The 20,674-nt window shown below is 46.8% G+C and overlaps 1 protein-coding gene across 6 annotated transcripts; it reads left to right on the forward strand.

Annotated features, from left to right (window-relative positions):
* Nucleotides 1-19,167, forward strand: Dusp14 (dual specificity phosphatase 14). Of its 6 annotated transcripts, none has more exons than XM_021177392.3 (3): nucleotides 1-107; nucleotides 16,128-16,201; nucleotides 17,897-19,167. In XM_021177392.3, exon 3 carries the CDS (start codon nucleotides 17,994-17,996, stop codon nucleotides 18,588-18,590), a length of 597 nt encoding a protein of 198 aa, XP_021033051.1. In that variant the 5' UTR covers nucleotides 1-107; nucleotides 16,128-16,201; nucleotides 17,897-17,993; the 3' UTR covers nucleotides 18,591-19,167. The 6 variants fall into 6 exon arrangements, with proteins under 6 accessions (XP_021033051.1, XP_085685837.1, XP_021033052.1 ...); XM_085829711.1 differs by having other exon boundaries at nucleotides 19-97; XM_021177393.3 differs by lacking the exon at nucleotides 1-107 and adding an exon at nucleotides 191-328.
* Nucleotides 19,168-20,674: the final 1,507 nt, after the last annotated feature.

Raw genomic sequence — 20,674 nt, forward strand, 5'->3', positions numbered from 1 at the left:
CCTGCAGTTGCCTCTCTGCATTTGGACAGATTCTTCGAACGCCAGCTCAGAAGCTGGGCCGGAGAACAACGCGGCTGCAAGGAGCAGGGGTCTGCGAGTAAGTCCAGGTGAGTGAGTAGGAACCGGGGCCAGGAGGACCGGCCCGCGCCGCAGCGCGCACGCGCGGCGCCCGGAACCCACGCGCGTCCCCGCCGCGGGCCCGCGCTCGGAAGAGGGCGGCAGCGCGCAGGGAGCGGGAGGCGCGCGAGGCCGGCGGGCAGAAGCCGCGAGCCTCGCAGCAGCACGGACCCGAGAGTCGCCGCCGCCACCGCCGCAACCGGCACGCTCGGTACGGGGTGCGGGGGAGAGCCGGAGGGGCCCGGGCGCATGCGACCCTCGGCTCTGCAAACTTTGTGCGGGTGCTCGGCGACCTCGGGGCGCGGGGCGGGAGAGGCTGGGATCCCCGAACCCAAGCCGGCAGGCGTCAGCATGCACCCCGCGACCGGCCCCGCCACCCCCTGGAAACACTTGGCTTTCTGCGATGCCAAGAACTCAACTTGAGCGTCTCTCCTCGGTGTTAGATTGGTATGCACTGTGCTCACATCTGACTCTTATTTCTCCTAAGTATCCTTGCTCCGGAGCGAAGTTGAATTGTGTTGGGCTTGGGGTAGGGGAGGGAGCCGAGTGATGTTAGCCGCTTTAGGATTGTATAACTGCCTTGTATTGAAGTGGATGTTGCCAGTGGCATCGGCTAATGTTATGGTAACTGGGCATCTTAGAGGCAAGAGAAGGCGGGGTGTTTTACCAGTAGTCTCCCGGTCTAATAATACTAAAAACAACACCTCATACTTTCCACTCAGGAAAGCCCCACGGCATTTGGTTTACGTTCTCTGGGTAGTTTTCAGTGAAGTTTCTAAGAGGTAGGTGCAGAGCTGTACTTTCCCTATTTGTAGATGTAAAAACGGAGGCAAGGATTCGAATTCTTAACTGACTTTAATGAAATGTGGACCAAGAGTTTTAACGCAGTTTCCTGCAGTTCTTGCTCCAAAAAGTACCAACTTTGAAGTTTAATGGGATACCAGAACATCCTCCCTGAGGACAATGAAAGGTCAGAGAGGCCAAGGGACAGTGGTCTGCAGCTGCAGGCCGCAGCTACAACGCCGGGTCCCTCCGACAAGATGCAACTCTTTGAGTGTTGTATGTATTCTTTGCAAAGTTGTGTTTAGGGCTGCAATTTGCTGTTGTCTTTTGTGGACTCATAAAGGGCACTTAGTCTCGGTTTCCTTGAGAAACAGAGGAGTGAGGCACCCCCAGAGTGAGGCACCACTTCTTCCTTGCCGGAGACACCTTAAGAATTCACATGAGGTCAGACGAGGGCCGAGAGTTCCCGGGAGGAGGGAGGAAGGAGCCCTGCACAGGCGGCTTGACACATGGGCCCCACTCCTGCCTCCAGCTCTGACTCACCTACTGACGCTTGGGGGAGGAGAATAGCTGCTTGGTATTTTTGGCTTTCCCCCATAAAACGGGAGACAGTTGGCTTCATTCGAGTCTTCTCAGCATCCTTTTCGAGAGCGCTGTGCCCGCCGCTGAGCTTAGTCCTCCTCTCAGAAGGCAACCTTTGACACTGGCTGACTGCAGGTATGCATTCTGTGAGATCCCTGAATAGAGCTGCATACAGATTTACTGCTGGAGCTTCTAAATCGGGGAAATCCTTCAAGACTTTGGGATTAAAATTAGGGTTAAGAGAGATCTTTGAATTAGATGTATGCCTTTGCATGAGGAATTTCTTTTCTTTTTTTAACAAGATGGATTAAAAATATTTTCCCAGCATCACGATAAAAAGGCTTGGCTCATTCCATCCGAAGAATTAGGACTTTATATAGATCAGGTCATTGTCTTCCTTTAATCTTCAAAAGAATGGCTGTGTGTCTTTCTGTTGGCTTGTATCTTGTAGGCTCTTCCCAGCGTTTTAATAAGATGTGTATTTGCATAAGTGACTTGCTGACAAAATCATTTTAAAGCCGATCCGGTTTATAGCAATTTGGTTTCTGTCTAGAGCAGGTAGCATGCTCTTTAGGTAAAATCATGTTAACTCTGCCAGCACCTTACTGTCTCTCTGAGCAACAGGCAGAAGGATCTCACAAACAACTTGAAAGGAGCTGGGTCCTTGTGATGCTTGGTTTTACGCCCAGGTGCAGAATGGAAACTTCCCTATTAATACACACACAAACACCACACGCACGACCAACAGCGGCGGATTGATTGTCTTTGCACAGAGAAGACACAAGAGGGAGTGGAAGGCAGGAGAGTTGCTAAAGCAACGGATGGCCTGGGTATAAACTTACAGGGCTGGCATTTAAGGCGGTAGCTTCATTATTTATGATCGCTTCCCTGGGGGTGACACGACAGAAAGGAAAGCGTTAATGGAGGAGGGTGCCGCAGCTCCAGTCGGCAATGGCAGGAAAAGGGTTCATCTGACAAGTTCATGTCAGCAGGGCATGACTTTGCATAGCAAACATTTACTAAGGAGTTTTGCTGTTCTAAAGGCACCGGGCTGGGTGCTGAGATAGAAGGCAAATGAGGGTCACGACCTTAGACACTGAGCAATAGTGACATTCGGAGAGGATCGGAGCCTGTTTTTTGGTAGTTGATGAAGGAATAAACTGAATAGGTAACTTGATGAGTTACTTTAGAGGAAGATGTAAGGGTAACTACAGCCAAGAAGCAGACTCCTACTGCATTTTCCCCTCCCCCCAACCCCCACTACTTTTTCAGGACAGCTGATTACTGTACTGACTATAATGGAAATAATCTCCTTTGCCTATGGTTTTTACCTCCTAAGCACAAACCTAAACAGCACAGCTGTTCATGCCCTTTTCACCTTTATGCAGCATTCTTTTAGGTCTTGTTTGTTTGAGACAGGGTCTCTAAGTGTAGCCCTAGCTGTCCTGAAACTTGCTCTGTAGACCAGGATGGCCTCAAACTCACTGAGATCTGCCTGCCTCTGCCTCCCAGCTGCTGGGATTATAGGCATTTGCTACAACACCAGGCTTAGGTTTTTCTTTTCACTTGCAATAACTATATATATATATATAGATATCTATAGATTTGTGTGTGTTGTGTGTAATATATATTATATATATTGAACATATAGGTAATTGTGTAAATTAATGCACTACACTATAGTGTTTGAATTTTTAATTCATATTTTTTATGTGTGTAGAGTTTTCAGCTGCAGGTTTGTCTGTGTACTATATTTGTGCCTGGTGCCCAGAGGGGCCAGAAGAAGGTGTCAGTCTTCTTAGGGAAGTCTAGAGTTAAAGACAGTTTAAGCTGCCATGTGGAGGCTGGGGATTGAACCTAGGTAGGTCCTCTGAAATAGCAGCCAGTGTTCTTAATCACTGAACCATCTCTCTAGCCCCTGCACTATGATTTTGAAGATTTGTCTATATGTTGTCTGAGACTGTAGTTGCTTCATTTTGGGGTAAACATTACCTGTCAATGTCATATGTTGGTGAACATTCTGAGTTGTTTGTAGCCTTGGGCAATTATGAATAGTCCTGGATTAGGAGTGATGCTCTTTTTCAAAAGAGAGTGTCTCAATTTACATTCCTGCAGTGGTGTCCACCTTGAAGTCTTAGGTCACTAAGGGTGTTTGCTGTTTAACCACAGCAGGCTTGGATAGTTAAGTGGATACGTGTCATGGGGTTGGGGGTTAGTTTAGTTCCTGTTGTATAATGCACCAGTATGTCGGTGAGTGGTTGTTCTATCTGTATGTATGTTTGTACACTACATGCCTGCAAAGGGCAGAAGGCATTGGATCCCCTCTGGAACAGAAGTTACAGACAGTTGTGAGCCACCAGGTGGCTGCTGGGAATTGAACCAGGATCCTCTAATAGAGCAGCTAGTGTTCTTAACTACTGACCCATCTCTCCAGCCCCCTCTAATGTGTTTCTGTTTACTCTCAGGTGGGTCTCATACCTTTAATCCCAACAATTGGGAGGCAGAGGCCAACTTGGTCTATAGGATGTATTCCAGGACAGCCAGAAAATACACAGTTTCTGTCCCGAAGAAACCAAAACAGGCCAGGCTGTGGTGGCTGGTGCTTGCCTTTGATCTCACCCTGGAGACCAGACTGGTCTACAGAGCAAGGTCCAGGGCAGCAAGAGGGCTATACAACCTGTCTTAACAAAACAAGACAAAAAGTTCTATGGTTTGGGTTGACATAAACCAGAAACAGTTTTCCCACTGTACTTAGTCGAAAAATACTCAACAGACTCTATTGATATTATTTGACAGTTTATAGTTACAGAAAATTTACCTATGCAAAATGAGGTTCTAAAAATAGAAGTCTTTAAAGGCCTTGAGTGACTCCTAATCCTGGTGAATGAATGCTCGCTTTGTGCCCAGCCCTGAAGGTTGAACTCAAATATGTGAGGTGGGTGTGAACTCACACCCAGCCTTGGTAAAGAACTCTAAGGACAAGGAAGGACGGACACACTTGTGTGTGCAAGTCCCTAAGAGGCACATAACACAGCTGTACAACAGCACCTGTGCTACAGGAATAGGTGACATAGAGATGTCAATGGAAGCTTTCCTCTCACTCTTCATGAAAATAAAAGGAGAGGCAATTTAGAGGCTATCCCATACAGAAGTGTCCCTCATTCCCAGCACACTCTTTGTTAGGCTTTTGTACTTGGGTGTGCTGGCTGGGTTTAAAGTTAGGGATGTGTGTGGGGGGTGAGGAAGGAGAGAGATGAAGTCATCGAGAGACATTGACTAAATTCCACCCTGTTACATATTCTCTCTGTCCTGAGAGCATAGGTTCTGAGGCCTCCCAGGAGACCCTTCCTCACAGCCAGAGGGTGATGAAAGAGTAAGTTCAGAGCTGTGGAAGCCATGGGTCCTTTCTATTCCTTCTGGAAGGCAGCTTAGAAAATGCTATAGTACTTCGCTTTCAGTTTTTACTTACATAGGCCACAAATACCTTTTAAAATTTATCTATTTATTTTATGTGCATTCGTGTTTTGCCTGCACACATGTCTATGTGATCTTGGAGTTACAAACACTTGTGAGCTGCCACATGGGTGAAGGGATTTGAATCCAGCTCCCTTGGAAGAGCATTCAATGCCCCTAACAGCTGAGCCATCTTTCCAGCCCCCACTAATATTTTTTTTGCTTGTAAAATTTTTTTGTTTGTTTGTTTCAGATCTGGCTTTCAAGAAAAGATAACCCTGAGAATAGGATTAAAAAGTATTGTCAGAAGAGAGAGCCCATTGGTGTGTTTTGATAACCTCTTGACTTGGCAGCTGCTGCCAGCCACTTGTCAATGACTTGTTAGTGAGGCTGGCTCAGCTCATCTGGGTGCGTCAGTGGTGACTGACCAGAGAGCACTTCCTGTCCTGTTTGTCAGCTGTTAACTCCTCCTTCTGTCCTGTAGTCTCTGAAGGAGGAGAAAGCCCTTTTGAAATCCATGCCCAGTCAAGTCCCAGATGGATGGCCTATGGCGGTTGTTTTTTTTTTTTTTGAGATTATATCATTGAAGCTTTTTTTTTTTTTTTTTTTTTTTTTCATGAAGAATTCAGTCTGTCAGCTGTGGAGGCTCACTCCTGTATTTCTGGCACTTGGATGGCGGAGGCTGGAGGATTAAAAGTTCCTCTGATAAACAGCAAATGTAAGGCCAGCCAGGGATCAGGAGACCCTGTTCCAGAAAACAAAAAGCTCCATAAAGTATTCATCCTTTACTGAAATAAGTGTCTGCTATGTATTCCATTGTTTCTGCCAACCTATTTATTTACTTATTTATTTTATTTTTCCAACCTATTTATTTTATTACTGTTTGCGATACTGTGTGTGTGTGTGTGTGTGTGTGTGTGTGTGTTCGTGTTCTCACAGCAGTCTGTAACCCAAGTTCCAGGTAATATGCCCTCTTCTGGCCTCCTCACATACCAGGTATACACATACCAGACACATGCACAAAGGTGTAGGCAACCCCCCAACATAAAACAATTTCTAAAAATTAAGACAGAAAAATGGAAATTATTTTGTCAGCACTCTTTTTTTTTTAAGATTTATTTATTTTATATACATGAGTACACTGTAGCTGTCTTCAGACACACCAGAAGAGGGCATCAGACCTTATTACAGATGGTTGTGGGTCACCATGTGGTTGCTGGGAATTGAACTCAGGACCTCTGGAAGAGCAGTCAGTGCTCTTAACTGCTGAGCCATCTCTCCAGCCCTTGTCAGCACTCCTAAATTGGTATAAATTCCACACGTATGTGCACACTCTTCAGGTATGCGATAAATCCCTTTGGGGGAGAGTCAAGCTTGCTGCTGGAGTTCTTAGGATTCTGATCTGGCCCAATTGCACATCAAAGGGTAAGCTGACCAAGGAGCGATTGCCAATTTTGGAGGGCCTTCCTGTGTACTTAATTCTGATTTACAAACCCCTTTGTCTTCCTTAAAGTAATACTGTGTGAGGCCTTTTGAGGACTGAGCTCTTGGGACCGTACCTTCGTTTTCCTGGTCCTGCTTCTTAGTGGTCAGTCTCTTCAAAACACCTCAGCTTTCCAGCCTTATGAGCTTTCTCACTGGACCTTTTGTGCTTTAACCCTGTGCGCCCTCTTTGCACAGCTATAGTCTCTGTTGTTTGCCTTCCACATTTGAGTCTCTTAGTGCTTGTCTCTTTCCATTAGGTTGTTCTGAGATGTGTGTCATGCATCATTTCTTCATGATGATCAAATTCTGACAGTCCTTTTTTTAAAATTTCAGAACAAGGTCTAATATAGTACAGGCTGTCCTCAAACTCACTGTGTAGTTCAGGTTTTCACCTGCTCCTGCCTCACCTCCCAAATGCTATGATTATATAGATGGCCACTACTCTAGAGAAAGCGTGTACCTTTAGGGATCACTCAAACATTCCTGTAGTCTGAGAACCCAAGCAGACCTGGTGTAATGGGGATATAACTTGTGTTTGCTTGATAATGGCTAGGTCCTCAGTGGGCAATAAAAGTCAGGTGACATGGGGCCTGGGGCTAGGCTCATGCTTATGTGTCTTATATATGTAGTCTTTGATCAGTTTGGATTTCCCTTTGACTGTTGGTAGGACTGTGCACATATAGCCTGATATGGCTGTAGGACTAGTTTAGGCATAGCACCCAACTGAGGCCAATCCCAGAAGAGCTGGTGAGACCCTCACCTTGGAAGCCTCATTTCTGTTAAATTCTTTCTTTTTCTTTAATGGACTCATAGTCTATCCCCTTTTATATCCTTTGTGACAATGACATCTTTTTTTTTAAAAAAGATTTATTTATTTATTTATTTATTATATATAAGTACACTGTAGCTGTCTTAAGACACACCAGAAGAGGGAGTCAGATCTCATTACAGATGGTTGTGAACCACCACGTGGTTGCTGGGATTTGAACTCGGGACCTCTGGAAGAGCAGTCACTGCTCTTAATTGCTGAGCCATCTCTACAGCCCTGTTAAATTCTTTTTGCTGTTTATTTTGTTCTTTTGTTTTTTTTGGTTGAGGCCTTCACAAAACCTGGGTTTCCAGGGATATCAGCCCCACCCTGGAAAATGTGCCAATATCACATCGTATATTAAATGGTTCAGTAAACACAGCTAGGTGAGAGTCACACTTAAAACTTTCAAGTTCTAAATCAGGCACAGTGGTGCATATCTAATTCCAGTACTTGGAGGCGGTGTGTGTGTGTGGGGGGGGGAGGCAAGATCTGGGATTCAAAGCCATGATAGGCTACAATAGATCTTGTTTCAAAGTAAAAAAGATAAGGATTCTAGCTGGGTGTAGTGGTTTAGGTCTGTAATCCTGGCATTTTGGGAAACTGAGACAGAATTGCAATTTCAAGGATTGTCTTGACTGTAAAATGAGCTCAAGGACATCCTGAACAACTTAGACCACATCTCAGATAAACAAGGGGCTGAGAAATTAGCTCAGTGGTAGAGAGTGTGTGTGTGTGTGTGTGTGTGTGTGTGTGTGTGCTGTTCAATTCCCAGAACTCCGAAGAGAGAAAAGAATTCCAGGTTACCCCGTAATTACTTAGTGTGATGGCTATTCCCGGTTGTCAACTTGATTACATCTGGAATGAACTACAACCCAGAAATGGAAGGCACACCTGTGATCCAGATCTTAAGGCTGGAAGATTCAGGTTTTTGACCTGGATCTTGGCATGGAGATCTTGAGACATGGTGGTCATAAACTTAGGCCCCAGGCAAGGTAATACATGCCTTTAATTCCAGGAGATTGAGGCAAGCAGGTCCCTGAGTTCAAGGTCAGCCTTGGACAAAGTAAGTTTTAAGATCCAGGTGTGGTGGCACATACCTTTAATCTGAGGTGGTATCACGCCTTCTGCTGGGGGCCTACACAGGGACATTGGAAGAAGGAAGATGACTTCAACTCCTTGCACTTGCTTGCCAGCATATCTATCTGTTGGAACCTACTTCTACAGAACACTAGCCTGGTGGGACTGAGTGACTACTAGATTCTTAGCCTTCCCATCCACAGCTGCCCATTGTTGGGTTAGTTGGACTGCAGCCTGTAAGTCATTACAATAGATCCCCTTAATATACACATTCCATAAGTTCTGTCATTCTAGAGAACCCTGACGAAGACACCCAGGTCACCCCATGGCACCTGAATGAATGCACCATTCATTTTACATAGCTCCTTGCAGTCTTTTCCCCTTGCTTATTGTATCCTAGTGAGGAAGTTCAATGGATAGATCACAGAGAACCAGGGCCTCACTCTTTAGCCCATGCTGGCCTGGAACTCACAGTAGTCTTCCTGGCAGTCTCCTGAGTCCTGGGATTACAGGGATGAGATACTATGCCTGGCCTAGAGCCAAACATCATCAGATTTGTGTATCACTATTGACTTTTTAAGTTTTTATTGTTTTATTTTTATTTGCCTGCATATGTCTGTGTAAGGATGTTGAATCCCTTGGAACTGGAGTTACAGACAGTTGTGATCTGCCATGTGGGTGCTAGGAATTGAACCTGGGTCCTCTGGAAAAGCAGCCAGTGCTCTTTCTTAGCCTCTGAGCCATCTCTCCAGCCCCTATTTTGGTTTTCTAGCTCCCCGAGCCCATCAAATGGAGTGGCCATCTCTTCCTGTAAAGAGAAGTGTTCTCCAGCTGCATTTAGCTGGTATCATTCACTGGGCTTAGCAGATGTGTCCATAGGAGGTCAAGGGGGGTGGTCAACTGTTAAGTTGGTCACACTGGGGGCAGTTGTGTGGCAGCTGCACCTGCACCCTGCTCAGGGATTGTGCGGCTGAGCCAGGTGGAGCAGTGTAAGGTGTTCCACTTGTTCAGGGTTTGGTTTTCTGAGATGATATCTCACTATGTAGTCCAGTCCCTCAGTGCTCACTAGCCTAGGCTGGTCTCAAATCCACTGCAATCTTCCTGCCTCAGCTCCCACCTTCTGGGATTACAGGTATCTTTAGTTTCATGTGTACTGTGTGCATTTGTTCTCATCCAAAACCACTTTTGTATCATTTTGTTCACCTGATGGCACTCACACTCAGTCCGATCACTTTTTACAGTTAAGCAACATTTTACTTCAATATGAATATCATACTATATGTTAGAATTTTATTCTTAATGTTCTGTCAAGTGGTTCCATAATGAAAGACTATTAAAAAGTGTTACAGTTTTTAGTTTGAGTGAATGGTTTATGCTGAGGGTGGTGGCCTACACTTGTAATTTAAGCACTTGGGAGGTGGACATAAGATGATCAGGAGTTCCAGGTCAACCTCAGCTACAAAGTGAGTTAAGGGCTAACCTGGGCTACTTGAACTTGTTTCAAAAACAGAGTGGCCATCAACTTTTCAGTGGTGCACATTTGTGATTTAATAGTGAAAATAAATGAGAAGAGTAATATTTATCACTGTGTAGGCTAAAATGATTGGGTCTCATTGTTTCTTTCTTTCTTTCTTTCTTTCTTTCTTTCTTTCTTTCTTTCTTGTTTTGTTTTTTGTTTTTGTTTTTTGAGATAGGGTTTCTCTGTGTAACAGGGCCTGGCTATCCTGGACTTACTTTGTAGACCAGCTTGGCCTCGAACTTACAGAAATCCACCTGCCTCTGCCTCCCAAGTGCTGGGATTAAAGGTGCGCACCTGGCGGGTCTCATTGTTTCTTAAAGAACTAGATAGATGCTTAGCAAAGAGATGGACGAAATGTGACCACATAGCCTTTTGAGTATGAAAAAGGTAAGTTTAGCCGGGCAGTGGTGGGTAGCACGCGCCTTTGATCCCAGCACTTGAGAGGCAGAGCCAGGCGGTTTTCTGAGTTCGAGACCAGTCTGGTCTACAAAGTGAGTTCCAGGACAGCCAGGTCTACACTGAGAGACCCTGTCTCGAAAAACAAAACAAAACAAAAAAAAGTTTAGGGGCTGGAGAGTTGGCTCAGGGTTAAGTGCCTTTTTGCTTTTGCAGAGGTCATACCTGCAGTTCCCATTTGCATACAACCACACAGACAAATCTCATATTTTATATATATATATATATCCTTGCTCTGGTATGTTCTTTGACCCTAAAGTCTGGAATACTTCATTATTTTTTTATTTACATTTTAATTAATTACATTTTAATTAATTACATTTCACCTTTCCCTCTCCTCCAGCCCCTATGTTCCATTCCAACTCTCAAATTGATAGCCTCTTTTATTATTGTTATACATATGGACTGATATACATCTGACTGCTGAGTCCATTTTTGTTTGGTGCTTATGGCTTCAGGGCTGATTACTTCGTACTGGACTACCAATCGCCCTGGAAGAGATTAATTCCTTCCTGAAGGCTTTTGTCTAGGGGTGGGGCCCTAAGAAAAACTCCCCCTTCCTCCTTAGCATGCCTAATGATACAATCATTGTTCACGTTGTGTTTATGTGGCCATTTCTAAGAGAGGCGGTGACACAGCAGACTTCCTGGTCCTCTGGCTCATAGAATTTTTCTGCCCAGTCTTCTGTGACATTCTCTGTGTCATAGATGCAGGAGCTGTGATGTAGATGTATCCACTGGGGCTGGGTTCCCCACAACCCATTGACCTCTGCATTGTGCCCCCCATTGTGGTTGTCTGTGTTGGTCTCCATTTGCTGTCGATGGGGGGAGGTAGCCACACTTATCTATGGGTACAAGGGTAGATTTAGAATGTAATGATGCCAGTCTAGCAGAATGGCAGTAGTAGATTCTTCTCTAAGGCCCATGACCTCGCTAGCCCCGAGAAGTTGGCTAAGATTCCAGTCCCTCTTGTTGAGTGAGCTTTAAGTCCAATCAGACAGCTGTTGGTTTCTACCAACATGTGAGCACCACTACTAGACCTTTGTCTTACGGTGCTAGTCATTGCTGTGGTTTATAGCTGAGCAGCAGCACTATGGGAGCTAGGCTGGAGGAAGGAGGCTTCTAGGTTTGATCCAGCTCAATATCTGAATCCTGTGTTCTAAATGTACAACACATTTAGCAACAGGGGCTTAACTTCAACCTCTGAGAGGCATCAAAGGCAGCATCAAGAGTCTATGTATTTTGAGTCATTTGGACACTGACCAACAGATTTGTGATTGGTGCTAGTTTTTTAGTCTATGGTTCTTATGGGGAACATTATCAGCTCAAGAGAGACATAGCTTCATCACTATAGTGTGTGTGTGTGTGTATAAATGTGTGTGTGCATTGTTTATCAAGTATTCCTGTCCCCCACTTCCCAAGTAGAGCCCCCTCAACGTCTTTCCATTCCCCTCTTCATGAGCACCCATATCCCACAATTCCCTTTCATTGTCCCATACCCATCCGCATGGTCTGAGCTAGGAATGTTTTCAACCACTTTGCAGTTCTCTCTAGCCCTCCTGCACCTCTGTGGCCACTTGGCCACTTTCTGCATTTTCAACATGAGAAAAGACAAACACAGATAGGACTTGACACCTTTAACTGCTAAGTCTAGTGGCTGCCAGTGTTCCAGAGGAGAAGCAGCTTTGGTGACACTCGGGTGAGTGCTCCGAAAAGGCCAGGATTTCCAGACATTCTCAGCCACAATGGCATTGATCCGGGTGTGGATTACCAGTGTGTAACCACAGGACAGATCCTACATGCCCAGAGTTCTGCAGGGGCAACTGTTACTAGTTGGTGCAAGGCTAAGATTAAGGCCCATGAGACTCTGATGCTAAACCTTGTTGCTAGTGCTTGACACTTATCATTCAGAGGCCAGTGCCTCAGTAAGTTACCCTGTTCCTGAGTTTGCTGTGCCATCCTTCCATGGCTGCCTCTGAGTGTTGCATTAGAGGTGTGCACTGTGCCTGGCATCTGACATCTTACACCAATATCCGAGTTTTTGCTTTGAGACAGTGTCTTATGTAGACCAGGCTGGCCTTGAACTTAACAGACATTTATCTGCCTCTGCCTCCAAGTGCTGGAATTTAAGGTATAAGCCAACATGCCTGGTTTTAGAAAGCCCCCCCCAGAGCACTCCCCTCCCCCCAATCTTCTGTGTCTGGTCTGTCTTTGTGCCTTTGTCTCTTGTTATTTCCTTTGGTTAGGAACCATGTTTCCCTCCAAGAAGAAAAGGCAGCTGCACAGCAGCTTGGGACGGCTGATGTGGACAGGATGGCATGTGGTGGATGCTTCCATAGGCCAGTGTGCAGCAGTGGAGGGCCTGCTCGCACACCCCTGGGGCAATCTCTGGTCCACATGCATACACACAGGCCAGACTCACACACAGGCCAGACTCTTAGACATCTTGTCTCCCAGCACACATCTGCTAACTTGACTTTATGTACTTATAATGTAATACCTGTGGGCTTTTATATTCTTTATAGTCGGGACCTGCCGTTAGAACCGGGTCAAAGTAGGCTGCTTATGTTCAACCCAGGGACAACTCCTTGATGGTGTCCCTATGTGGTGAGGATGGTTTTGTGCCCTGGAGGGTATGCCGGCTGTGGCAGCCCTCTGTTCTCACTAGGTGACAGGCAGGAGTCCATCTGGGCTCAGGCTTGTCTGTCACTGTTTAAAGGGGTCCGCCTTGGTTGCTGCTGGCAGGACACCATGACAAAGGCAATGAGGACACAGCTCCCTACACAGTCCCACAGTGCATGGGGCAGAGTTGACTTTTCCTGGCTTTAGTTCTCTTCATGTTGCAATCACCTCACCCTGCCCAAACTTGTGTTTTCCAGTCTGTAAGGGGGAAGAGGAGCTTGTGAAGTACCTGCCGTCCCAGGACGCGCTGGCAGAAGGCATTTCTCTAAACCTTGTAGCCAGCTTTGGCATTTGGAGCAGGTTTGCTGGCACAGGACCAAGCGGTGGCAGCAGGAACAGAGCATCGTGTCTGTCTCTCTTGGATTCTGCCTGGAGGACGCACAATCTGTCCTCTCTGTCCACACTGAGCGCATGAGCAGTAACGGGCAAAGCTGGGCCTCCAGTCTGCCTTTGCACAGCCTGGGTCCCTGGGAGACCATGCTGCATCTTTTTGGGTTTTTTTTGGGGGGGGGGGAGAGCACAGGCTGAGTCCCTCCTGACTAGGCAACGAGACAGCCACATGGGAATTTGAATAGCGAGTCCTCAGCTCTTTCAGTTTTGGGCTTATTACTTTTGTGATTTTGTTCTTTAAAATTAAGAGAATTCTGCCAGGGGAAGACCACACGCTGCTGGCCAGCTCACCTTTTTTTTTTTTTTTTTTTTTTTTTGGAGTAAATGTGTTTTAATTCAAACCAGCTCACCTTTTATGTCCAACACACACACAAACACACACACACACACCTTACATCTTCACCTGTCTTCTGACTGCTTGCACGTGTAGTACTCTGTGGACCCATCATGGGCCGGCTCTCCAGTTGGGAGGGGAGGGGCGGGGCGGGGCGGGGCAGTACTCTGAGCACTTCAGGGTACAGTGTGTGTGTGTGTGTGTGTGTGTGTGTGGCTGGGGGTGTTCCTAGGTGGTACCAAACAGCATCAACTGCTTCAGCGGTTCTGTCTGTTTCTGACCAACATCAGCAGAACCTATAAAATCCAAGTTCTCCAATCCTGCTCCAGAACCACAGAAAGTGAGGCCCAGTGGTTTGAGAATCCCCAACATACCGAACATATATCTCCCAGAAGATTCGTCACTGCATTTACTGTGACAGAACTAAACCTGGATTTGGTTTGGTAGAGTATAAGGCCTCATGTACCCTAGGCTGGCCCCAGACTTTCTACATAGCTGAGGAGGGGCTTGAACCTCCGCCTCCCAAGTGCTGGGATCACAGGCATGGGTCACTTATGTGTATAACTGCTTGCCTGCCTGGCTGAAGGAATGCACATGCACGCATGCATGCACTATGTGCATGACTGCCCACAGTGGCCCAGCATCGTATCCCTCTAGAACTGGAGTTACAGTGGTTTGGAACTGTCTTACGGGTGCTGGGACTGCACCCAACCCAACCCCCTGCGAGTTCTTAGCTGTTGAACTGTCTGTCCAGTTTCTGGTGTTTTACATTTATTTGTTGGGTGGCGCACACCTCGGTGTCAGAGGTCAGGACAGCTGGGAGGTGTCGGCTCTGGGGGTGGAGCCCACGTCCTTGGGCTCAGTGTGGAAAGCACCTTGGCCTGCTAAGCCATCTTGCCAGCCCCAGGACTGTGTTTTTCCTTTTGCTGGGGTGGAGCAGGGAAGTCACATACCAGGCAAACTTCTTCAGCATAGAAGTAAACTCTTGCCCTAACCTATCTTTTAAACTGCTTTATTCTCTTTGGTTTGCTGTGGGGACAGGGACTCACTGGTGTAGCTCAGGCTGTCATTGAATTTATGATCCTCCTTTCTGCCCTAGCCTCCCTCCCAGTGTCTGTATGGGTTTGCCTTACCATGCCCAACTTTCTAAACTGTCTGAAAGTTTTAAACCTACATGTCATGTCTTTACTCCTAGGTATTTAACCAAGGGAGGGCTTTTGTTGGTTCACACAAAGGTCTGCTCCTGACACCTGTAATGGCTTTACTCACAAGAGCCTGAAGCTAGAAACAATTCAGTTGGCGAGCAAATAAATCGCATGTTGTATTTGCACTGTGGAGCACTATTCAGCAATAAAAAGGGAGTTATGCCTGGCACCATTAATCTTGTGCTTATGATCAAAGAAGCTAAGTGTGGGAATACATGCATGTAAATCCAGCACTCAGGAGCCTGAGACAGGAGGATTAAGAGTTTGAGGCTGGTCTAGGCTATATAGGTGATTCAAGGCTAGCTAGTAGTTAGCCAAGGCTACATAGTAAGATTCTGTCTCAAAGACAAACTTCAAAAATTGTAAAATGAGGGTAGGGGGCAAAGAGGAATGTGCTGTAAAAGACCGTGAAGGTGCGGCGTGGGAGACCTGGCTGTCTTATTTTGAAGTCCCGTGTCTGCAGTGTTTGTGTCAAAACTGTCACACTGGGTGGTTATGTCAGTTTACAAATCATTTACATGCAAGCCAAGCTGTAAGCAAACATGTATGTATGTTCATGTGGTGCTTATCTGGGTGAGGTGTCGGGGGAGGATCTTTGTGGAAGGGAACCCCTTTAAGGAGATGGTCATGGCACCTGTCAGGCCACATAATGGGACAAAGGCTAGAACAGGGAAGAGAAGGAACTTTTGGGCTTGCTCTCCTGAACAGTAGGGTCACTTGGTGGCCCTACGCAGTGGCCCTGCCATCTGTGGAGCTGTCCTGGTTCCATGTCTGAAAACAATGCTCCTAACCCCACACCATGTCACCTTGAACTCCTACCCCCAGGTCACAGCTTATCATGCCTTCTTGCTTTTCTGTTCTTCCTGTGGTGACTTCAGGCCCAGTTCCTTGTGCTCCTGGGGGGTGACAGCAGGTATCAAGCAAGAAGAGGTGGTGGCTCAGCCTTACATCTTTCAGGCCTCTACATTCCTCCAATGGTATCATGTAGTGTGGTCCTTGAATTACCTTTGTTTTCGTCATTGCCAAAGCTGTACCTAGAGCTTGCAGACTGTGGGCTTATGTCTCTGAGACCCAGTTGTTGTTTTCTACTGGCATAGTCTTTAAGTCACACCCAAAATGTTCAGCAGACCCCGCTCCCAAAATCCATCCCAAATTTGACTTAGCAGCAAGAATCCAGGAGGAATGGCATGGGCTTCCTGCCTGGCTACATCCTTGCCTCTTTGTCTTCCCACAGGTCTGATTTGTTCTCACTGTAACAAGCACCACTCCCAAGACCCAGGGCTCCAACTCCCAGGAAATCCTTAGCACGTGAGTAGCCGCCATTGCATTGCCGCTATGCAGGCTGGGATGAGCACTACTGGATTCCTGTGACGTCAGACAGGTGTTACTTAAGTGTCAAGATGTACATACAAGTTGGTTTGGCAGTAAGAGATTGGTATGTCTGAAATCTCAGGAAACCAGTAATTAGAATAATTACCTTTTCCTTCCTGGGACATGGTCTCACCCAGTAGACCAGGCTGGCCCGGGACGCAAGTCCTCTGCCTGTGACTTGCTACCATGCCCGGCTCAATGATTTCCTCTTCTGTGGTTACAAACATACACCAATATTTTATAGTAAACACTTTGATAATAACATAGATTTCAGGTACTAAACTAAATTAATGTTAATTCCAGCACATCCCTGAACCCAGCAGAATTCACTTGAGAGCTTAGAATTGGCAGAGGAGGGTAAGGTTATCACTTAGGGTCAGCTCAGATAAATTCCTAGGTAGCTAATTTGAAGGCCATGCGTGACCTTCAGAGTTGAGGATTTAACTCCTGTGGTACTAACTAGCATGCTAAGGCAGGCCCTGGTTCACTCTAGCACTGTAACCTCCCCTTCCCCTACCTCCTACACACACACACACACACACACACACACACACACACACACACACTCTGCCTCCAAATTGCCTAGGATTATTTACATTGAAAGGCCACAGTACTTTACTCAAATTTTTTTTTTTGGTTTTTCGAGACAGGGTTTCTCTGTATAGCCCTGGCTGTCCTGGAACTCACTTTGTAGACCAGGCTGGCCTCGAACTCAGAAATCCACCTGCCTCTGCCTCCCGAGTGCTGGGATTAAAGGCGTGTGCCACCACGCCCGGCTTTACTCAAATTTTTAAAAAAATTCACACATCATGAAAATTAAAAGAAGTTAGTGTCTTGGGGCTGGTCAGATGGCTTAGCAGATAGCGGTGCTTGCCAAGCCCGATGACCTGAGTTCAGTCCCTGAAGCCCATATGATGGAAGGAGAGAACTCCATGACATGTCCTCTCACCGACCCCCAACCCCCATGCCCTCGCATACATACACCACACAATAAATAGGTATAAAGATGTACTTTCAAACAGCAAGGAGCACACACAATGTGGCTTCCTTTTGCTGGTGTTCAGTTTTGTCAAGAAAAAGGCAGTTTACTAACTACCTTGCCTGATGTGATAATCACTCCATACATGGTCTCAATCAGGCCTAGAATCAGGTTTAGGGAAACGCAGGAGTGAGAAGCATGCAGTAGCACGGCTCTGTGGAGTACAACACTTTGGATTTCTGGGCAGGGGCTGTAACTTAGTGCCAGTAGACTCCTGTAGCCAGTGTGAGTCTGGGTTTGATCCCAACCCTGAAAAATTGAGGAATGCCCCTCCCTTCAGGAGGACTCTGCCAGGTGGCTCTTCAGGAACCAGTCAGGCATGTTTTCTGTCTTTTAACTTTTTCTAAAAATAGGGTGACTATTTTCAGTGAAGGGATTAAAAAAAAAGGGTAGTTTCATATCGATTTTTACATTTTGGCATTGCAGGCTACATCTCCTAATGGTCAATAGAAAATGACTTATATACTTCCTGCAAAGCATGCACTCTGTCTTACTTCCTAATTCTTTCCCTTCCCTTTCCCCAAAGCGCTGGAGGTGGTGGCTGCGGTGGCTGAGTAACGTGTAAAGTTCTGACAGTTACCTGTATTTTGCAGGAAGGAGGCTGAAGTCTTGGATTCCCTGGTGGAGGACGGACTCCACTGCTCTCTGGTCTCGCCCCCTGATGATGATAGTGTGACCACTGGCATCTTCATGAGCTCCAGAGGTCACAGCACGCTCCCACGGACTCTCATGGCCCCTCGGATGATTTCCGAGGGAGACATAGGAGGCATTGCTCAGATCACCTCCTCTCTCTTCTTGGGCAGAGCCAGCGTGGCCTCCAACCGGCACCTCCTCCAGGCCCGCGGCATCACCTGTGTCATCAATGCCACCATCGAGATCCCCAACTTCAACTGGCCCCAGTTTGAATACGTTAAAGTGCCTCTGGCTGACATTCCTCATGCCCCCATTAGACTGTACTTTGACACTGTGGCTGACAAGATCCACAGTGTGAGCAAGAAGCACGGGGCTACCTTGGTGCACTGTGCGGCAGGCGTGAGCCGCTCGGCCACCCTCTGTATTGCGTACCTGATGAAATTCCACAATCTGTGCCTGTTGGAGGCATACAACTGGGTGAAAGCCCGGAGGCCTGTCATCAGGCCCAACCTGGGCTTCTGGAGGCAGCTGATAGACTACGAGAGCCAGCTCTTTGGGAAGTCTTCGGTTAAGATGGTACAGACACCCTATGGCATCATTCCAGACGTTTATGAGAAGGAGTCCCGACACTTGATGCCTTATTGGGGGATTTAGTGTTGCCACAGCTGGCATCCACAGTCCCTCAGCAGTACCAGCATCTGCCACACACCATCTGTTCCCCTCTTCCTCTCTCTCTGGTTCTCCCGAGAGGGTTTCTACGCTGGGTGTTCGGGTTTAAGAGATGGGGAGGGGAAATACACGCGTTGCTAGTGACGTTTTTTTAAAACTAGCATTTTGAAATAGTGAACATGGAAATCTTTAACTGGCCTTTAATCATTTGTAACAACTGGACCACTGTAGGACACCTTTCCTGCTTTCTTTCTGGCTCCTGCCTTTTAAGAGCCTTAGCAGGTGCAGGAGGAGCTCATTGCTCAGTTCTGGTCCTGATTAACCCTCTAGAGACCAGCTTTGCCGAGGGCTGCAGGCTGGTCGGTTTAGGGAAGATCAAGGGCAGCTCAGTCCCTGCAGGATTAGCCTGGTCCTTTTCCTCTGTTATTTGATTCTATAAGTTAAGTTCATTGTTGTTTAGTTGATAAGTGATTATGATAAAAATCTGTTGCAAAGACCTTCTTGAAATTAGTGTGCCCCGGGATCACATTAGCGTTATTTTTAATAAACTTGCTTAACACAAGCCCTTTATTAATCATTTTGGGTGTGTGAGTGTGCGCATGCTCGTGTGTGTCAGTGGAAGGAGGATGTTCTCCAGTCACTGTTCAACTGTGGTTCTTCGGATCATCATGGTCACATCTTAAAGTAAAAACCCCACCGGAATCAGATCAGCAACATTGCCCGTCCTTGCAGATGAGCAGAAATTGGTATCCCCTAAATGGGAAGTGTGGAGTAGATTATCCAACCTGCAGCTCCTGAGCAGTAAGATCCCAGGAGAGCTGTGCGTGTGGCCCCACAGAGAAGCAGACAAAAGTCACGTCACAAGGTCAAAAGGTTGGGCACCCCTGGTGGCACACACACTGATTAAAGGTGCTGAGTTCCAGTTTTGTCTTGGTTAAAGTGTCAGGTACACCTCCAAGAAATGGAAGACCTGCCTCTGCTCACCTAGTAACACAAAAAGCCTCTTGTCTACCGCAAACCTCAGCCTAAGCAAAGAGCGACAACACGGCTTCCAGTAAAGCGACTTCCAGTAGCGACTTGTCAACTTGTCGTTGGGGAAGCAGCACAGGTTTTAACAAGCTCCTCTCTGTTTGCTCCCTGGGTGAGTACTGGGAGGCCAGGCAACCCCTGGGGAGGGGAGGGAGCACTTTTCCCTTTTATCAGCCAGGCCATGTGTTCACAGAACGGTTTTCTGGCTTTTTGATCTGTTTTAAGGAGACACGCCCTCGACATACGTAATTGAACTCAATCTTGATTTTATCTGGTTTTCCACTGGGATTCCATCAAAGTTACCTTTTTTGTTATACTGTATCCACCCTTACATGCACCCATCTTTATCTAAACAGGAAAATTTGAAAGTGTCTCTGGGAAGTCAGAGGAGCATGCATGCAACGTTATCACATGACCAAGAACGATCCATGGAGTCTGGCTCTTTTAGCATGAAGCAGGCTATTTTAAGTCAATTTCTGACTAGGGAGGCCCTTAGTAATCATTGTACTGCAGGAAGAAGATACTGCTGCCATTCCTTGTGATTAAGACAAATCTTGCTGTGAAAATCTAGGGCTGCAGAGAGGTCAGTAAGGTGCTTACTGTGCAAACACAAGGACCTGAGTTTTATTCCACATTAAAAAAAAAAAATGCTAGGTGTGCACTCCAGCCAGGGTCGCAGGTAGGCCAACTCTGCTCCTCCAAACCCAATCCCCAGTCTCAGCACCAGCTCTATAGCAGAGCACTGGCTGCAGGCTCCTTTCCTCGGGGCTCCATCTCCAGTGGGTCCCACAGATCTTCCCCTTCTGACCTCCCTCCTCCCAATTCATTGCTTTATCCCAGCTCCTCCCACCCCCCATCTGGCACCCCCTGGGAACCTTCAGGCTACACTGAGAGGGGAAGCAAGTAGGCTCAGGGCAGACCTTCACCTTTACCTCCATTCCTGCAAGTTCAACCCCCAAGTCTCACCCTCAGCTCTGTAGACCTGCTGTGGCCTCTCCTCACTCTGTCCCCATTCTCAGGGAATCTAGTTAGTATCTTTG

This window comes from Mus caroli, unplaced genomic scaffold (genome assembly GCF_978045245.1).
Source record: "Mus caroli unplaced genomic scaffold, Mus_caroli_1 scaffold_13, whole genome shotgun sequence".
Classification (NCBI taxonomy): domain Eukaryota; kingdom Metazoa; phylum Chordata; class Mammalia; order Rodentia; family Muridae; genus Mus; species Mus caroli.